The 20,510-nt window shown below is 41.6% G+C and overlaps 1 protein-coding gene across 6 annotated transcripts in view; it reads right to left on the minus strand.

The window, feature by feature from the left end:
- Positions 1 to 20,510, minus strand: part of CCDC85A (coiled-coil domain containing 85A) — an 81,999-nt gene that overhangs the window by 19,155 nt on the left and 42,334 nt on the right. Inside the window, exon 3 of one of the 6 annotated variants that reach the window (XM_069787661.1) lies at positions 7,382 to 7,455. The exons of the other annotated variants lie outside the window; for them this stretch is intronic. Coding sequence (XP_069643762.1) covers positions 7,421 to 7,455 — 35 coding nt within the window. The 3' untranslated portion in view covers positions 7,382 to 7,420. The remainder of the gene's footprint in view (positions 1 to 7,381; positions 7,456 to 20,510) is intronic. 6 annotated transcript variants of the gene reach the window in all.

Genomic DNA, 20,510 nt, shown 5'->3' on the forward strand with positions numbered 1-20,510 from the left:
GAAGATACTTTTCTGCAGGAAGACGCAGTCAAAGAGGCCCTTGACACAGTCCCTCAGAGGTCCGATGGCACACACGCAGCCTCCCCCCACAAGCCATGATCTCGCGTGCAGGGAATACAGCAGCTTGCCGGCACAGAGGCTCAAGCTTCGGCTTCTGCTAGGGACACGTTGTCACAGCTTGAACCTGTGCTAGAAACCAGATGTGTGTCCCCACAGCCTTGAGAGGGTTTGGAGCCTGGCTGATAGCAGGACAGCCCAAGGCACAGCACCGCTCACAGTGTGTACTCCTCACCCCATGCACACCAGGGCAGTACCACACTAGGACATGCTCTCACAGCACTGCTTTGCTATGTGGGCTTGGTTGAAGAGCAAAATCCTGCCCACTCTTTTCACAAGTAACCTCACTGACCCTTATGAGATAATTTGGTTGATTATGGGGAGTATGAGTCACTCCTAGTCTGCTCTGTTCCCAAGAACTTTATGAAAGAAGAGTAGATCCATGATCCATCCCTAAAAGCATCCAATCACTTTATCATCATGCATGTCTTGGGTCACACAGAATTTCTGCTATTAAAGTCCTGTATCTAAGAGAAATACATGCCTGAGAAAGTAGCACTTGACTGTAAGAGAAAAGATATCTTCTCAGTGCAGAAACACTGCTGTGACTCTTGTACCTCCTTGTACGTAGATGGAAGTCCACCATGTACTCGCTGCTGACTCAATGATCCACTCGACTTTCTCTGAGATGTCAATTCCAGTAACGTATTTGTACTCGTACTACCATGTAACTAGTAAAATTATCTCTCTGATGATTAATGGTACAGAATCCATGGGTATTGGGGCAGTACTGTCCGTTGATATAACCCTGCAAAGCTTCATCGACAACAGAGCTGTTCACTGGTTTAAACTGACAGATTAATTTGTGCACCAGTTTCCTCTGATATCTAATCACCATGCCAGCCTGCCCATAAAATAAAGGTGATGGGAAATAAGGTGTTGCTTATTGCTCTTATGAGACTGCAATAGGCTAAAATATGCATGCACAGATAGTGCATGGGAATTTAGACAACACAAAGACAACACAACCCAGTAATTTGTCAAAAATTATTAATATACAGCAAGGCACTGGATTAAAAATAGCATTGTACAATAAAAGGGAAAGAGGTAATCTGAGGTTCTGCGTGCTCTGCTGCATAAGGATTTTCATAGCTAGTGATGGGTGCATCTCTGGAGAGTCGCTAAGCCTAGCTCAGATGAGCACTTAGAAGACGAACAGCTTATTCAATTAACTCTATACGACAGGGTCCCTCCCATCAAATCAGCTTCCTTCCCAGCAGCAGTACTTTTGGGAGGAGCTGCAGAAGCTCCCTCACCATTATGGCCATTAGCATAGGCAACAGCTCCTAGCACATCTCATCTCTTCTCTCTGTTGTTTTCTACATATGGCAGTTTCTGTGGAGCCATCTTTTCAGAGGGAGTGAAGTATGTGCTTTCTGGGAGTGAAGTATGCGCTTTCTTTGGCACGAGCCATCTCTCACTCACGAGCAGTTTCAAGTCCACTGCTATGTTAGCTTGGGCTCGGACTTCATGCTCGAGTCAAACTTCCCAGCTCTGCCCACCAGCCCACTTCATGCAAGCTCCCTTCTGGATTCTCTTCAGCTCTGGGTCTTTTGTCATTTTCTGTTTTACCATTTATTAGCTTCTCATACGAAGTATACCTCTTGGCAAAGTTTGCCTCTCAGTTTTATTTCTTCACTTTTATGTTGGGAGTCCAGAGCTGAGACCTTTGCTGCTTCAAATCACGTAACTCTGCTGTCAGGTCACAACTTCCCGATGCCAGTTCATAGCAGCTGAGAATTTGGTCTGAAATCTCTGTGCCTATTAACCCTTCTGAAGTGTGGAACAGTTAAATAAATATCCTTTTTTAATTTGATTAAAATGGAAAATTAGGTCATCTACCAAAGGCTTGATCTAGCAAATCCTTATTTATGTGAGTCTTCTTGGCACATAGACTAGATGCATATATATTTCAGTATCTGTTAATATATTTATGCTGTGATGCTATGAGCTTAGAGGAAAAAATGAGCAGAAAAGCCAATCAAGGACATAAAAGATGGAGGAATTGAAAATACACAAAGTGAATCACTGTCACCAAACTTTAAAACAAACAAACAAAAGTTGCATCTTGAAAGTATTTATGAGAAGGCCTATATGATCCATCTATTCTTAATCAGTCTGGAGACCAGTAAAGAGCTCTAAATAAAGAGCAAATGTTAAAATGCCATTCAGAAAATAGTTACCTGATACCACTCCCATTGTCATCCCAGGCAAATTTTCACAAGACAACTAAGCAATTTAAAACTGAAGCAGAATGAACTGATGATAGTAATGCCTCAGCTTCAGTATCTAAGCTGAAAATTAACATCTCCCAAAGGGAAGGCAATACAGAAACTTAGGATCGCTTCCATAACATTACTGTTGTCTTATAATAAAGCACTTAATAAGATGCTACAATGTGTCAGGCAACCACTGCTCTGAAACATAACCTGTGCAAACAAGATGATCCCTAGCTGATGTCATTAGTTATAAAACCTTTTTGTGTTTTATCCTTCCCCAAACAGATTTATCTCACATTGCCCATTTTCACAGAGCTGCGAGTACACAGAAAAGCCCTCCCTTGTTTGCAGAATCTTAAACTTGAGTTGTAGACTGCTTATAGATAAACTTCCAAACACAAATCTGCCGAGCTTCCTCTGCTGAGAACACAACCAGGGAAAAACAGCATCTGTATTAACACCATGTCCTGTTTTTGGCTGGGATAGTGTTAATTGTCTTGCTAGTAGCTGGTATAGTGCTGTGTTTTGGGTTCAGTATGAGAAGAATGTTGATAACACTGATGTTTTCAGTTGTTGCTCAGTAGTGTTTAGACCAAGTCAAGGATTTTTCAGGTTCTCATGCCCAGCCAGCAAGAAGGCTGGAGGGGCACAAGAAGTTGGGAGGGGACACAGCCAGGACAACTGACCCAAACTGGCCAAAGGGGTATTCCATACCATGTGATGTCATGCCCAGTATGTAAACTGGGGAGAGTTGGCCTGGGGGGCAGATCACTGCTTGGGAGCTAACTGGGCATCAGTCGGTAGGTGGTGAGCAAGTGCATTGTGTACCACTTGTTTTGTATATTCCAATTCTTTTATTATTATTTTTGTTATTATTATCATTATTGTTTTCTTCCTTTCTGTTCTATTATACTGTTCTTAACTCAACCCACAAGTTTGATTTTTTTTTTCCCAATTCTCTCCCCCATCCCACTGGGTGGAGAGGAGTGAGGGAGCGGCTGCGTGGTGCTTAGTTGCTGGCTGGGGTTAAACCACGACACACCATAAAAGCTCAACTACTATGTTCTGGGTAATACCTCAGAAACTGTTAACTATGTTGAGATCAAACACATACTCAAATAAAAACAGACAAACAATTAATTTGGGCCCACATTTAAACAAGATCTGACCACAGAGATGTGACACTGCAGTAGCCAAACTACCAGTTTCATCACCTGTGGGCTTCTTGGTTACATTATTTCCGCTCCTTCCCATCTTCCTTTGCTAGGCACTTCTACAGGAGCAACAATCTTGAACAATTCCCATTCTCAGGAACAGATTCCTCCCAAATGAGCATCCCTACTTGCACTTCCTGTGCTCTTAGCATCATTGAAAGTGTGATCACCGTGTGGTGCTTCGTTCCAGGGCTGAAACTAAAATTCTCTTCCAAATTATTAGAGACATAGTAATACCTTGCTTTTAGGGAAATTCAGTGACAATACACCCTTTCTCCACATCCATCATTCTAACATGTTATTACATCAATATTTACATAGCTGATCTCTTTTTCTTTTGACATCCACACTCTTGAAGCTAGTAGATATTCTGGGGTTATGTCAAACTTTTATCAGACGCTTAAGTTGCTGCCAAATGCCTATTTGTGCCTTGGCTTTACCCATTTTTGTGTGACTGCGCCTGATCTCAGTCTATCAAGTAATTCATAATGTTCTTTAAGCTAGATTATTCTCTGCTATTTTAGAATGGTTGAGGATGTCATGTTAAATACTGATACTTTCCCTTTTTTTTTCCTGGGTTTGGTTTTTTGCAGACTGGAGGGTTTCAACTCACAGGCAACTCAAGGGTTCAGCCTACACTTCTACTTGTTCAAATGAGCTTGAGTAACAAGCACATATGGCAGGTGGAAGGGATTTTATCTAATGACCAGACAAGTATTTGAGGTAAAGAAAGAGTAGGAGATGCAACACCTCTAGTACTGATATAAACTCAGAAAGTAATGCGCAAGAAGTGCTTTAACTCAATGACTAAAATTCCTTTTTTCTGTATATTTAAAAAACACTGATTCCAAATTATAATAGTTGTCTGCAAAAACTGAGCACAGGGATTCCACAAACCTCCTTTCGACCAACTTTAAAGGACAAACCCATCAATGCAAAAGATGCTACTTGCTTCATGGAAGTTAAGAAAAAAAATAAATGTACAGAATCTTTTAACTTCAGAGAAAACTGTTAATACAGTGGATGAGGAAAGCAAACATCTCAGAGGAAGTAGAGCTAAATCCTCCAAGATGAAAATACTTAGAAGGCTGGAGGTATTACGAGAAAAGAATAATACTGTTTGCCTCGATCCCTGGCCATTAACTTATGGCCAGCATGAAGAGAAGGTGCTACGCTGGACAGAAGGCTGCTCTGAAGCAGCAGCAGCCAGTCCTTACACCCTCGCGGCCAGAAAACGGAAAAACACGATTTCATGATAATGGAGACATCACCTTGGTTCTGTTAACATCAACATTTTCTGCTTCCACTGGCTCAGCTCTATTTGGTATTCATGTTCCTAAAGGAGGTCACCAGAATCTGGAGAGCTGTCACATCCAAATACGCATATTTTAAACACCTACAGTATAAATGAGGGAAATTGCCAACAATTTACCTCAGCAAAGAATTTAGCATGTTATGTGTAGTGATACTTTGATGTATGACTGTGAAGGTTCAGTTAAGGTATATTCAACTTCAGCAGGGAAAGTCATTTGTTATGCTGCTCTTCCTGCACTGTGTTGGCAAGAATATAATAATTGCACATCAAATCGGATTTTGGTCATTCAAATCCACACTCAGCATCCCACAATGAAAATGAAATAAACTTTCAATAAATGGATGATGAAAAACAAGGCTGTGCAAGGGCTACTTTAAACCCCCCTGTAATTAATTGATAGCTCCATATGTTTATGAAAGGGTTTCTATGCTAACTGTGGAGCAGATTCAATGACACTCAAAGTATTTCCCTGTCCTATAATTCCCAGTCATCTGATTTAATTACTTCAAAATTAATATTCATGGTTGAAATATGTTATTACTGCAATCCATCCCCTTTCAGCTACCCTGTTCAAATATAAGAAAAAAAATATAAAATCACAGTTGGATTTACACTGACGCAAATTTACACCACCTGCATCTCTGAATTGGTGAAGCTGCTCAGTGTTTACGCTGGCAGTGTCCAGCTTCTCAGCAGCAGGGTTAGATGACCTCCGAAGGTCATTTTTAACCCTGTCTTCTATGATTTTCTATTACGGTTGCACATGTTGCATAACACTCCTATTAAATAACTGCGGGAGAACTTATTAAAGTGCAGCTGAATTCCGCTGTAACACAGAGACTTTAGGATTAGTGCTATCATGTAGACAGAAAGATGTTTGCCTAAGGCAAAATTTTATTAAGTTCACCAAAATGTTTAGGAGCTATTTACCACTAAGGCACATATTCTCAAAAAGTTTTGGGACAGCGAACACCATAGCATTAGCATTAAGATAGGGTTCACATTTCTCAATATTGCTGTTGTCTGAAATTGTCCCACCCCAAGCTGAGATTTCTTGTGATTACAGATTTCAGCACTTCTTGACTTCTCCCTGTAATTAAAAATATAATTAACTAAGCTTAGCTAGCTCACTGAGTATTTCAAAACTGAATCCTAGCAAAGGGAAAAGCTTACATATGCTAATTCAAACATCCAGAATGCAATGATACCCCTGCCACTTAGTTTTATTTCTCAGGCAACATGTGCCATGTTTCCCCTTTTCAGCACACATTACACACAGACATGTGCTAATTACGTTATCTCTGTAATCAGATGTTTTTACACAGATTTCATATAAAAAGTGTTTTCTCAGTTGCAGCAGCTTTTAATCACAGATTATCTATTTAGTACAAGAAAATATATTTCTTGTTATCTTGAGAAGGCCCTAGCCATGCCTTTAACGATTCCTTGATGCTGTCTGACTCAGATTGCCAATGTGTTTGCATTTGTCTGGATTTAAGTGCCACTTTGGCACTGTGGATTATGCAGTTGTGGTAAGCAGGTCTGGGCCGACCAGGCTGTTGTGCACACGCTTGCCTGTGGTAAGGTGTAGGCATTGTTCTGCTGCAGCAGCACCCAGGGGTCGCACTCTTGCTGCGGACACCCAAGGAACACCTGAGGTCACCCAAATGCTGCCTGTGACACAGCCTACTAAAAATATAGGGTTGGCTTCCACTTAAGAAGTGATTTAGGTTTGCATTTGTTGGAGGTTTTGTTGCATGTTTAGCTTTAGGGTGCCACAAAATTTCCAGTTAAATTCAGCTACAAAAAAAAAAGCTTAAAAAAAAAGTTTAAAAAACTCTCAGAGAAAAAGGATTCAACTACAGGAGTACCTAAAAATGATATCAGATGTCAGACGAGGTAAGCTTTTGTTTCCTACTTCTCTGAAGCTATTCATAACACTCTTGCTAACAGCTGGATAACACTGTATGTTATGGTCTGTTGTAATACTAACCTTGGTTTGTTTGGGGTTTTTTCGTGCTAGAGGTGACAATGGCAAAGCTTTTCTTGCTGGCCTGCTTGATATCCTGTTAGCTCTGCTTCAGCCTGTGCTAAATGCATTTGCCACGTTATTGATGAAAACTGAGAAAATCAAACCCATTACGCTATTGCTAAAACCTCTCACTGACTGTTAGCTTGTTCTAGTATTGATTTTGTGTGTTTTATGATTGGTAAAATCCTTATCAGCTCCACTTACTTAACTGCTTGGGTTTGTCCCTATGCCACCGCGCTCTCATTTGCTCATTAGGAGTGTGCCCCAACTGCAGGCACATCCCCCAACTGGAAGTGCAGCAGAAGGAGAGAAGGGGTGTTCAGGGGGCTCCTGTGCAAAATCAAATGAAAGGCTGGAAGAGGCAAGCCTGAGAATAGCTTTGCTTAGGGAAGAAGGTAGATGAGAGCGCTGGCTCGGAGAGATAAATAAGGGAGGGTTTCACTACTGTTTCATAGAAAGAAATCTACAAAAAAGACATTTTTACCTTACATCAGTGCCTCCTGATCATGTTGATTTGCATCTCTTAAGTGGTCCCTTGCTGAAAAGGCCCTGGGTTCCCTGCAAAACACATGGCCAGTGTGAAGCCATGCACACCTATATGGCCCCATACACCCCCACAGCCACCTCCAGTTTCTCCCAGTTCTGCTGTGCCCATGTTAAATGACCATTTGTGGTACAACAAAATGAAAAAAACAATACATGAATATATAAAGCTTCCCAACAACAGCAATATTAGTGCAAAAAGGAGAGGACCAGAGGGTCAAACTGACTGAGGTGCCGAATACATGCGCTAAAGGTCCCTCATCATCTCTGCAACTCCCCACAGATGCTCACAGCCACCTTTCTTATCAGGTAGAATTGTATTTCACAGGCTCCAATCATCAGATGTCGAAGAAGCATAGTGTAGAAAAGTTAGTTTGTTTGAGACTTTTAGTATTGGTACAGCAAGCTCTAGTTAATAATTATATTGGCTTCCACTTGGAAGACTGCAATGTAGGCCAAAAGAGAAAACTACATCTCCAGGAGTTCTGAATCAAATCAAACCTATGAATCATTTTTGTGCTCGTCTAATGCCTTGTTAGGAGGCAGTTATCCAACCTCTAAACTCCCTTTTCATGGGTGACTATTTGTGTGGCTCAAAACCAAATTCAAATGGTGTTCCTGAGAAAGCAGAAATAGAAGCTTTCACATCACTGAAGCCACTGAACAACAGCACACACACTTTTTCTTGCTACAACTACAGAACAGATGCCAAAACTCACAACAAAGATCAATAGCCACATGAATATCTGAAGGAACAACCAACCCACACTCTTCCTCCTTGGTAAGGCATCTCCTTGCAAGTGAAACCAACAGTTCACATTCTGTGTTTATGTGGGGCAAGTTTGGATAGAGAGACAAAGGCTGGGAAGGATGCCGTAGCTGCATACACCACTAAATAAATTGGACACCACGGACTGCAAGCGTCTGGCAGCAGGCTGCATCCTACCGTCTATAGGCTGCAGACTACGGCACCCAGCAAGTTGTGTCAGGGAGTGCCTTTCTGACCCCTTGCATCTCTCCCTACTTGGAGAGGCCTCCAGTGAGGTAGACTCACCTGGGAGAACCTGGACAACCATACGATCACAGCTTCAAGAGATATTTGGGCAGCAGGCAGTGCTACGAAAGCAAAAGGGGCAGTAAGGCCACTCTCTCAGGTTCTATTTCTAGCTCCTTGGCTCCCTTCTGATCCTGCTTCTGCTCCATTTCCTGCAATAGAAGCATCCTGCAGTGAACTGCAGTGTGCAGACAGCAGCACAAAGCCTTGCCTAAGCCCTGCTGGAGAGCCAGCGTGGCAACAGCATCTCCCACGTGCAGAACAATGCTGGCACACCCAGTCTTCAGGGGAAAAGTATCACATAATACTAACCCAAGAAGATAGCAGGATTTAATTCAGCCATTATCTGTGAGATTCTGCTGTCTCAGGGGCAGAGGAAAAGCTGCTGAGAGGGTCAGGAGTCTTTTATGTTCACTCTTAAACTCAGAATGTCTTACTAGCCATGTTAAAAGCTCTGCCAATATACAGTTTCCTATTGGAATAATGAGTCATACTTTCTAACAAGCACAAGATCTAATTTTGAATTTCACACCTGTCTGTCAGTCTCCCTGCAGCTACACACCCCTGCCTCATGCATGAGGCGTGCCAGGTAGCACTGGATGGGAAAGCATCACAGAGCCTGCGGCTACACACAGCGCCGGCTGCCAGGAGGGCCTGACCTGATCGCTAAGTAGAAAGAGAAAGTGAAGGGGGACACCCTCGCCTCTAGAAACAAAGACATCAAAACATCCATGTGTTTCCACATGGCTGCAGGCATCCTCTGGCCCAGGGTAGGCTGCCTGCCTGCCTGAGATACCATCCGAGCAGCCTGTCCCTGCAGCAACAAGCACTCGGCAGCAGTGCGGCATCTCCTCCCAGAGGCAGAGCATCAGCAGGAGGCACCAACTACAGCAGGTCACCACCTCTGCCTACCCAAAAAGAAGTGGGAGAACGTCCTCCCCAAAATCCCGAGTGTCTTACTAAAGGATAGATATTTACTGGGAAACACAGCAGGGAAAACTACAAAACCAGCAGGTCTCCAAGGGAAACAGAAGCTAGATTTATACAATTATCCATCTCTATGAATGAGTGATGAGGAGCACTCCCAGGATCAGGCAAGAGCAGAAGCTGGGGAACTGCCGGAGGAAGACAGGCTAATGTGGGCAGATACAGTAAAGATTTAAAATTATCACGACAGAAGGGGTTTTTGGATTAATTTCTCTACACAGAGTGATTAAGATGTAGGACAGGCTATTAAATGTAATAAAAGATGTTGCAAGATTAAGTATGTCCTCGAGACTGAACCCACCCTCTTGCTTCCCATAGCCCATTAAAGAGTCATCATAAAATAACACCTTCCTGTCCCTACTAAGCCTGGTCACATTTGAAGCAGGAAAGATGACCATTTTGTAAAATTACTCCAGTGGCAATCTCAGCACAGAACCTAATTCTAAGGAAAAATTAACTATCCATTACATGCTGGCAGCTACACAATAGCAGAGGATAAGGCTGTCTGCATAGCCTCCATCTCTTCTGTAAGACTTTTGGGGGCCGATTGTGGAAGGCAGTAATAAAAAGAAGTATTCAAATGACATGGCTTTTAAGCCAAAAATCTGTCAGTGCAAGTATGTCACTATCTGTAGGCACTCACATCCCCAATAGTCTGCATGCCAGGCCATGTAACACAAGAGCCTGGGCTGCTTCCTCCTCAGCTGGAGCATCCATGTCTCCAGACAAAATCCCTGGGAGCAGAAAGCCCCAAGAGGGATCTCAGAGATTAGGAATCAGTCTAAACGTCCAGCTCCGGTTGAAATCAGCACCTTACTAAACTACTTCAGTACTCTGGAAAACTCTGCAGATGTATCCTGCATGTTCTAGATACCTCAAACCTGACCTCAGGGGATTAGAGATGCCTGTACCAGAGCAGCCAAGGCACCTACCCAGTGCAGGATCCTGCCCGAGCTTCAACTCTTCATTTACTTAATTTCTGAGATCTGACCTAGTAGATCTGGGGTCCTGATATGATGCTGAGATTATGCAATTATTCCAGTAAGACTCTTAGCAGCCATTGCTTCTTCAGAACCACAGCCGAGGCAGTGACAGCCAGGCAGTGGGGACTCGGGTGCTGCATGCCTGAACCCTGCCACGCTGCATGTTTAGGCATCCAAGCCTTCCCAGGGACAGGGTTTAGGCACATTTTGCATATTTCCCCATTCACATGGTCAGACATATGGTTCTCTCTACCCTGAGCCCAGATTTTTTCCTGTCCCATTGCCTTTTCCTGCCTTCCGCAAGATCTCTATGGCTGTATCCTAAACTGCTGCTGGGTCTTAGAACTAATCAAAGACTGTGTTTTATTTTGTGAAAGTATACAGATATAAAACCACATAATTAAGTGGCTCAGAACAATAATACTTGTGAGAGGCACAAAACAGGAGAACCTATGTTTTATCAGGGCTTCAGAGGAAACCAAATGCACCACATAAACACAGTTTTCTGGTTTCTCAATCCCTTTTCACAGTTCTTTCACTGCAATCATAATATGCTGCTATAATATTAACATGATGCTGATTAAGCCACTAATAATTTAAAAGTAATCTCAAACACAGGTAACAAAGCACAGCACATACCTGATAGGCTGCACTATACACATTTATCTGCTTTAAAGTTATCAACTTAATGATTATGTAATGATGTATCTCCCAGACCCAGCAAATGGCAGCTGAGCCCCTTGGGCTCTCTCTCCCTTTCTGCTAGTCATGTATCTGCAATGTCTTTGTAGCAAAATCATCTGAGACTTCCTAAGTCAGCATACTCAATAACCAGCTGCCCATTTACTGGTCAGCATAACAGATTTCTCCAGTGATCCCATATAGGTTGCGTTGGTCCCGGGACAGCAGATGTGGCAGCTTCCTTAGGATGCTACTGCCTGCCCTGCTGGCAGCCCCTCCACTGATGTGGCTTTTTACCAGTATTAGTGAAGCTAATCTTTGGGCTTTAATGATGTGATCATCTTCCTAATCGAAGAGGTTAATGAAGTGCTTTCACTTTACTACACTTCCAAAACATTTAGAAGAAAGATTCAAATATATCTCCAAGCAGCCCTAAATTAAGGATACTGTCTTTTGCAGAACCACCTATACATCTTTGTTGCCAACATGGTCATCGACCACCCAACAAGGCCATTTCTGAACCTGCATGTCTCACTCTGAGCTGTCTCTTAAACACATGAAATGATGCCACGCTGCTGTTGGCTGCCCCTGCCCCTTCTCCTTTTATGTTTCAAGTACCACTTAATTCAACAGGGATGAAATCAGTCAAATATAGGAAGTACTCTAGAACCTGAAAATGGTAAATAAACAGTTGCTATAATTCTGCAATTTTTTAAATCATCTGCATTCACCTGCAGGGATATAGTACTTTGTTCAGTTGCACAAGGGGCTTCAACATCCAGACAAAGCTTTGAGTGACTCACGGAGCAGTCAAACTTGAGAGCTCTCCCAGCTGCTTATCTACATCATCAGAACAAAACAAATATTTTAAACCAGGTCTCTTCTGTTTATTTCCTGGTTACTTCACTAATGGGAAAGCAATTTACGTATTTCCTCTCCCTAAACATACAAATAACTGAGAAAGGCTTTTGGTTACAAAGGCTTTGGAAACTGTCATGTCCTTCAGGCTGAGATCTACACAGAGCGATTCATTACTAATCCTTCTGCCCCTGGCACAAGGAGAGGGGCTGTGCAACCTCCTGAGGCCCCTTTCTTGCCCCGTTCAGCATCAGGTCCCTCTTACGCTACACAGTGCACACAGAATAATGAGACAGACCTCAAAAATTAAGACTGCACGTGTTTCTGTGCACACATGCGTGTGAGGTGAGAGTCTTTTCATTCACTACCTGCCTCAGAGTTATTAGGATTTCATTCTGGCCACATTCTGAAGGCTTCTTTTATAGGATTACAAAAACTAAAAACTTGCTACTTCAGCAGACAAAAAGACAGAAGAGAGATCTTTGCTCCTTAGCTGAGCATTTCCTGAGCAGGTGGTATGGTACAGTCACAGTTATCGTGTCTATCTGATTAATACTAATACTGAAACTGAAATATAATACTGTTGTGAAATATAATAAATTCTAGAAAAATAAAAAATACCAGCGTTTTTCTCTCCCAGCAGCTGCAAACTAGGACTGTATCTCCTGAGACTTTCTAGAATGAAGACAAAAAGACGTAATTATTCCCAGAGTTCTGGGCAATGAGACAGACGTAACTGTAACTACGAACTGAAGGAAAACTACAAGTAAAACAGCCAAAGAGGAATTACAAATCAGATTATATTACATACGTATGACCACCACAAGTCATGCTAAAAAGACAACAAAACTAGACTACCTACTATTTTATTACCCAGGGATGAGCTCAGATACTGTAGTGCTAAGGGCAAGGAAGGTAGACTAAGTGTATAAATGAGCTGTCAGGGAGCTGCTGTAACAAAATGCAGACAGCATCCTGAGATTTCTGAAGAAAAGTGAGAAATATAGACAGCCTTGGAGGTTTAAGGCTAGAAAAATGCCATTAAAACAATGCAATCTGGCTTCCTGCCCTGTGGAGACAAAGGAATTTTGATAATAATTCCAGGAATGCTGGGTTTCCTTTTGCTGCTGGAAGTGGATATGGTCAAAAGAAGGCTGTGGGCTTTTTTCTCTACAGAAAATTTTGGCAAAAAATGGAAAAACAACTGGACCAAAATTAAGTTTATGAACAACATTTTTCATGTGAATTAGGACATGAACGTAAGATCTGTAGTAATAAATTGTTGCATTTCTGTGGGTTTTGTGAAGCCTGACAACCAGTTCCAATCCATCTGCATTACTTTCTGCCATTCATCAATAACCCTGCTTTCATGTTCACCTACAGAAACAGCAGGACACCTCTATCACTTACCCTGCGCCACTTTGTTTGCATCACGTTGCACCCAAGAAGGAAACCTGTCCGCCCCGGCTGGCAAACCTCCCACCGGAGGACATGCCACAATGCTTCCTCCATCCACCAGCTTCTACAGGTGTACCAGAATAGGCACCGTAGCACCAAGATTTGTCATGCTACAGTTAAGTGTTACCCAAATCCCTAAATACGGCAAGAAATCTTACACAGAAGATGACCCCCAGCAAGCCACTGGTATTTCCTAGATGGTAACAGCTGTGTGGCCTCCACCAGAGTTCACCAGAGAACTGGCCTTAGCTAGACCGTTGCTCACAAACTCAACAGAAACTTCCAGTCTCAACAAAGACTAACAGAAAAATCTCAAAGCATGGGACAGGAGAGTAAACGCAATCTCCTTTCCTCCCATTCTTCTAATAGCAGCAGTTACGACCTACTGACTCCAGAAACAGTTGAGACACAAAACTTCTTCCTGGAAACGTGCCAGGAGCTCAGGAAAATTATAAGCTTGCCTTTCCTGTAGCATAAACACATTTCAATGAGGCTCCACAACAGCAGCAGCAAAATTATCAGGCAGAGCTACACGCCTCTCTGCTGACAGCCGCCAGCACAGTCGGGCCAGCCTGCACTTTCCAAGGAAAACGGCATTTTCTCAGGCAGCTGAGATAACCTTTTCTGGAGTACTTGGCATCCAATGCTGGCAGGAACTGAAATCTTCCAGCAGAGTGGAAGTTCCATCCTTATCAGACAAACAGAATTTGGTAGACCAAAGCACTTGGGCAGCAAATGGAGCTAGAATAGTAGTAATGGGAACTGCCTGCTTTGCTTTTTGGTTTGTTTTCTTTTTGTTTGTTTTTGGTTGGGGGTTGGGGGAAGGGTGTGGTTTGGGATTTATTTGTCCCACTGTTACAAACAGGCAGAAGAGAAAAAGGCATTTAATACATCTCTAAACCAAGTCATAGGCTAGAAAGCGGTAGGTGAGTTAACATCTCTTCCACCTTGGCCTCCTCCTGTTCCCATACCTGCTTGTTACAAGAGTCCTTCCACTTCAATGACTCACAGTATCCCTAAGTTTCATTTTCACTCTTTGTTAAAGGATGCTTGCAGAGGCAGCTGACATGGCTGGCCGAGTTTTGCTGAGAGTATTTCTTATATCATGACCAGAGGCCTTGCTCCACAGACAGCACGCAGGAATAATTTACACTGTATGGGACAGCAAAAAAAGTGCTACAGTCACAGGATATGTGTGATGAAAAGAGGGAGGGTATTAAAAGGCCACGGGCTTTTTCAAGTTTGAATGAAGTACTTCCTTTAGTAAATGATACAAGGATGCTATGAAGGGTTAACTGCACTGAACAGAGCACCAAGCTGGCATTTGATACTGGAGATGGGCAGAAGGATTTGGTTTCTGTATTCCCCACAAAGGGAATTTTTACCTGCTCTGAAGACAGGCGGAGAGAGCTCTTGATATCGCTGGTTTGGTTTTCTATAAACTAACTCAAATTGCTTTAAGAGGCAAAGTCTGAATTTCTCAGTAATACCCACAATTCCCAGGAACCCTGACTCCAAGGGCTGCTTCCCATGATTAGAGAAAAAGGAAAAGCCCAAGATTCAACAATGGTGTTATACCAGGCTTACCCAGGTGTGTGACTTTGGTAACCAGAGTCCATAATTGAAAAAGAATTAGAGCTGCCTGGCCAACATTTTAATGAAACATTTATCATTGTCACCTAAACATCAAGAGTGTTATCTAAAAGGCATCTAAACACGCCTGAGTGCTGCTGCAGCTGAGGGCACCACTTTCAGCTGAACAGAGAAGAGCCACAACACGCAGCGACACCGTTTCCTCTAAGGCTGATCTGCCCCTGAGCTTAAACTGGTTTTGACCTAACACAAAAACTTCAACCACGGACACCAAATGCACTGATGATCTTGTGACCAGGACACTGCTCCAGGGCAACAAATGATCAAAGACCAGCCTTTTATTTCAGACTGGTTACTGAACAGACACCAGCTTTCCTTACAAGAAATACCAGTAACAAAACGAGCCTTTTGTCACCTTCCAGATTTGCTTGCTGGTTATCATCCTTACTGAGGACATTTTATATTTTGATGAAAATGCTTACGCATGCTTTAAGCATGAACATGCAAGTCACTGCTCTGTCTTAGAAGAATACAAGATTAAAGGGTCAGGTCTCAAAAGGATTAGATCTTTCAGTTAGAAAAAGATTATGGGATAGATTCACACTTGGATTTGAAGCTTTCAGAATGGAAAAGAGAAAGAGAGGGAGGCAGAGTCGGAGAAAGGAAACTTGACCTCAATTTGAACTAACAAGTGAGACAAATCTCCTATTGTAGAAGTCAGAGGAATGCAGACCTGTTTGGAAAAGTAAAATCAGAGGAAGTAAGTAGTAATGGGTAAACTTATTTTCAGAAAATCACCTTATCTTTACTGCCTTATTCTTAACATGAACACAATGTTTCTTATGTTATGGTAAAGAATTCCCTGTAAACTTAAGAAGTAGTGATTATTTTTTTTCTAGACGGTTCTCTTCAAGTCATCCATTAACTCCAAAGAGTCTACGATCCCTTGAGCGTCAAAGCATTTGCCACTGAACATGTTCAATGTTGCAATAGCCAATTTTGTTTCAGAAACGTTCACTATGCAATGTCAATTCCTACTTTTCTCTACTAGCTCTTCTCAAAGCCCAAGTAATAACCACTGCTGGTGCCACCTACCAGTTTCTTTCCTCAGCTGGCAACTAAGCACATTTCAGAACCATAAAACAAATACATTAAAATAAAGTTGAAAGTCGTTTTTTTTGAAAGCTCTTATGACTGCACGTTTGTTAAGCACCATACTTACTGCAGCAATAGTTGCAGTACTGCCAAAAGTGACATTTTACTCTGTTTTATTAAAAAAATTTGTTAGCACATAAGATATTTAACAACTCTAGTCAACAGTGTCAAAAAAAGTAGTCAGCGACTCTTCTATCATAACTGAGTTCTCAAGGTAACACATAGAAAGCTGAAAAAAAAAGTATATACTATAAACACATTGTGCAGTTACAGAGTAAGCATTAGCCAGATCTAATCTCTGGCATTTTGATCAATACAGAAATTTCATCTAAAAACCATTTTTCTGCACATATATATAAATGTTCACATGTACAACTAAAACTACGAGCAGAACTGACTTTCTCTTCAAATCACATCAGCAAATGTTCTTGCTCAACTCTATAGTAGTACAGCAACCACAAGTGAACGCGCCTGGAGTGACTGTGCCTAGAACTGACTTTTGGACATGTAAAGGTGCCTCAGTCCATAATCCCCAAGTGTTCAGATCCTACCTATCTCACAGAGAGTTCCTAGGAACAGGACAACCCACCGTAGACACGTACTGCTTTAAGATCCAAATCAGTTTTCCTAATCCTTAATCAGAGACTGACTTAGGACTAATGCAGGACACTTTCAATTTTAAAAATACTCATAAAGTTGCAAGATGCTTTTCCCACGAAGGCAAAACTAAAATTCAGCCCATGCTTAACGTATTTACATAGTCTTTTACCTTCATGTTGGAAGAATGTTCAATCAAATCTACTGATTGAGATAAATGTCTGGAAAAAAGATATTTGTCCTTTGGATTCGGGTTTGGAACATATCATGGAAAATACAAGTTTTCACAAATTATGTAGTAAGTGCTCATATTCTGGGGAAATATCTTTGCAAATTATTACTTACTGCTTGGGGATCATATTTGGGGAAATTTCACATGTGACAGAAAAGCTTTCCCACACTGTAGAAAAAAAAGATTTCCTATACTGTACATTGCAACTCTTCTCAAATTAAATTCCTTTCCCTGTTGAAATAGTGGGTCAAACCCATACAGCCTACAGTTCATTTAGTGCTTTGAATAGATCACGTCAAGCCAAAGTCACTTTGATCATAAAAAAAAAAAATAAGACTGTTGAATCAGCAGTGTAATACACTAGATTAAATTTGTCACTGACTCAATCAGATACACCGTACTTACTTTGTCCTACATATTGAGCACACACCCCTACCCCCCCCCGCCCAATCTATTAAAGAACATGTATTTCATTAAATAGTGCTGGTTCATAATTCCCAGTTAATGTCTCAGCACAAATTAAAAGGGAGTTTGAATTCTACTTCCCCTTGCTGATGTGTATCTCTGCGATTGGAGGTTTTGCCACCCCTGGCAGGGTGTACTGCCACTAATCGCTTCTGGTTTTACAGTGCAGTAAAAATGGGTCATATAAATTTGAAGATGACTGATATTGGAGCAGACACGAATTAAGACACAGTGAAACCAGGCACAAACCACGAGTCTGGCCGAGCCCACTGCTGCTCAGCTGGGTGCAGGTGATGCCAAGGCAGAAAGGAAGGAGCTCGCTTTCATTGCAACACACAACCAGCTGAACACAGCAGAACTGGCAAAGGGGTGTGTGACCCACTCAAAGTTTAGTTGTACTCCTGGGCAGAGACAGATGGATAAATAGTATATTTATGTACTTTTGATATTTTTATTTTTTATGTATATTGATACATATGCTTCAGGCAGACTGTTCCACCCCCCTCTCTGCAACTCGGCAGAAGTTCAGCTGCTGCTCTCTGTGGCAATGCTGCCCATAACTTGATGGGTCACATAAGACCCAGGGGAGGCATGACTCTTCATTTGCAGAATTTACATATTAGCCAGTTTAAATATCCAAACTGGGGACCAAAACTAAGGACAAATGTAGACTCCCCCTCATCCCTTGCCCAGCTGTAAAAAAAGCTTCACAGTGTGAGTTGCAGCCTCAGAGCAGGGCGGGGGCAGCTCTCCCAGGACAGTCTCCTCTCCTTTGCCAGCGACCTGGAATCAATATTATTGGATTGGTATATATTTTCATCGTGCTGAGAGTCATTTCCCAAACACTAGTCTTTACCTGCCAATTGTTAAGTTTAGCATTTTCACCAGTAATTGGCTTTCACCCACTGCTCTTGCTGCTACAGACTTATAAGAGACCTTAAACACTTCTTACCAAGAACTCAGTCTAACAGAGCTTGGTGAGTCACTTCACACTACAATTAAGTCTTCCTGGCCCTGTAAACCACAATATAAAAGCTAATCAAGTGTAAAAGAAATTAGGGATGTTGTTACTCAAAACACCCAAATTTTACAAGTCATATTTCTTAACTGTAAGATTATTTCATGTCTGTCATTCATTCTAGCTTCACTGTGAAAAGACTGCAGGAAATTATGTTTACTTGAAACATCACCTTTAGCAATCTTCACACCAAGTTTAAGCTCAATAAACTAATACTACATTAAACTGAAAATCTGTTGAATGAAAGATGAGTTTGACTGAGCTGCAGTTTTCATAGTGTAATAGCACATAATCAAAGGTAAGATTGCTATCCGCAGTAGACTCCTCTCTAGTAAAAAAAATTGTTTCGTGGTAACAGGATAGGTTAATTACTGTTTCCCCCCAATAAATTACTTTTATATAGTTTTTGCTTATTACATTAGAACAAATGATGTATGCACATTTTTAGATATGACTTCTCTCTTCATGAAGGCAATCATAATTAGTGAACTCCTAAGTACTTTCTCAATTTTCACTGTGTTTACTTAAGAAACTCTCACTAAGGATCATAACAAAGTCTTCAGATTTTACCCCATTCTCACTACTGTCATCGACAATTTCTGAGACTGAGGATTAATAAATAAGTATTTTCCTTACACTGCAATTTCCTTACATCTTCATATCATCCGTCAACATAACTATTAGCTTGAACACTTAGAGATACGCCAACAAAAATAGCTGAAATCCCACAGAAAACAGTAAGAGTGGACATATGCCCCCACATCCTCAAAACTTTGCTTCCTATCTTCTTGTCAAACACGTCTCTTATATTTGACATGTTTATCAGCTGCATAAATATGCACATTGTCAAATTTCACACTCAGAAGCATCATTTTGATCCTGGGGCGGGCAGACATTCACATGGTATATTTTTGCAGCTGGAGAACCCACAGAAGACAAATACGCTTTGAAAAAGGCAGCACGATTGAGGCCATATGAATGAAGATTTAAGATTAAGATTTATTTATGCAAAACAAACTTTTAAAAAGTAACAACAAAACCAAAAGTAACATTCAAATGAAGTTAGATCCTGTTGCAAAGAAAAGTCAGAGGACAAGTTTCAAAAGAGTGAAAAAAGTCCATCTTCAAGTGTGCCACTTAAGGCCTTTTTCAAAGCGCGAGCATCCACACAGAAACTTTTTGAATGCTTATATAGCTATATTTGACCTCCAAAAATATGTACCATTTAATATTAGTATGCTGCAGATCTTTATTTGCTGTGAGAATAGCTCTACTGCCAATTCCCGTGAATTAATTCAGCATTTTGCAAAAGCATTGGAGGATGAAATATTTGACAGTGAATACAAACAGAGATTTCAGAGTATTTTGAAGATCTGCACAAGATGTTCTTTTACGCCAACCTCAGTCCCACAACATGCAGCTTATCAAGAGGGGCAGCACATATTAGAGTGCTTACAGACAAGTAACACCCATCTGCACACCAGTATTTCCAGCTCAGTGTTTTCACAGCACTTGCGTTTTCAACCAACAGTTTTCGCTCGCATGTAGAACTTGCCACATAGCTGTAAATTTAGGACATTCAAGGGTGGATGAATTATTTTAGTAAAACTACCATAATTTGAGTCAAGATCAATTTAAAGATCTCCTTTGCATGCCTTTTCATTCTGAAGGCTTAATTTTGCTGCTATCTTTTCAGCTTAATACTAGCTTAAGAAGGGCCTGAATTTGGCCATAATGTGATTTGTCACTTCTATTATCTGTCTGACCTGTCATTTGTACTTTTGCCATTTTGACTGCTTCTTTGCATCCCCTTTTGCAGCCAGCCATGGACCCAAGAGTTGTTTCTCAGAGACTGAAGCTCTGCCCAACTTGGAAGTTCTAGCTTGAAAACTGTGCCACTGAGCATCAGGCACGTGCACCGTTCAAACACCAACGTCTGTGACCCTTGCAGGGGTATTTTCAGCAATTGTCCTCACACATATCTGTTCC

Source organism: Haliaeetus albicilla, chromosome 7 (assembly GCF_947461875.1).
Source record: "Haliaeetus albicilla chromosome 7, bHalAlb1.1, whole genome shotgun sequence".
In the NCBI taxonomy this organism is placed as follows: Eukaryota; Metazoa; Chordata; class Aves; order Accipitriformes; family Accipitridae; genus Haliaeetus; species Haliaeetus albicilla.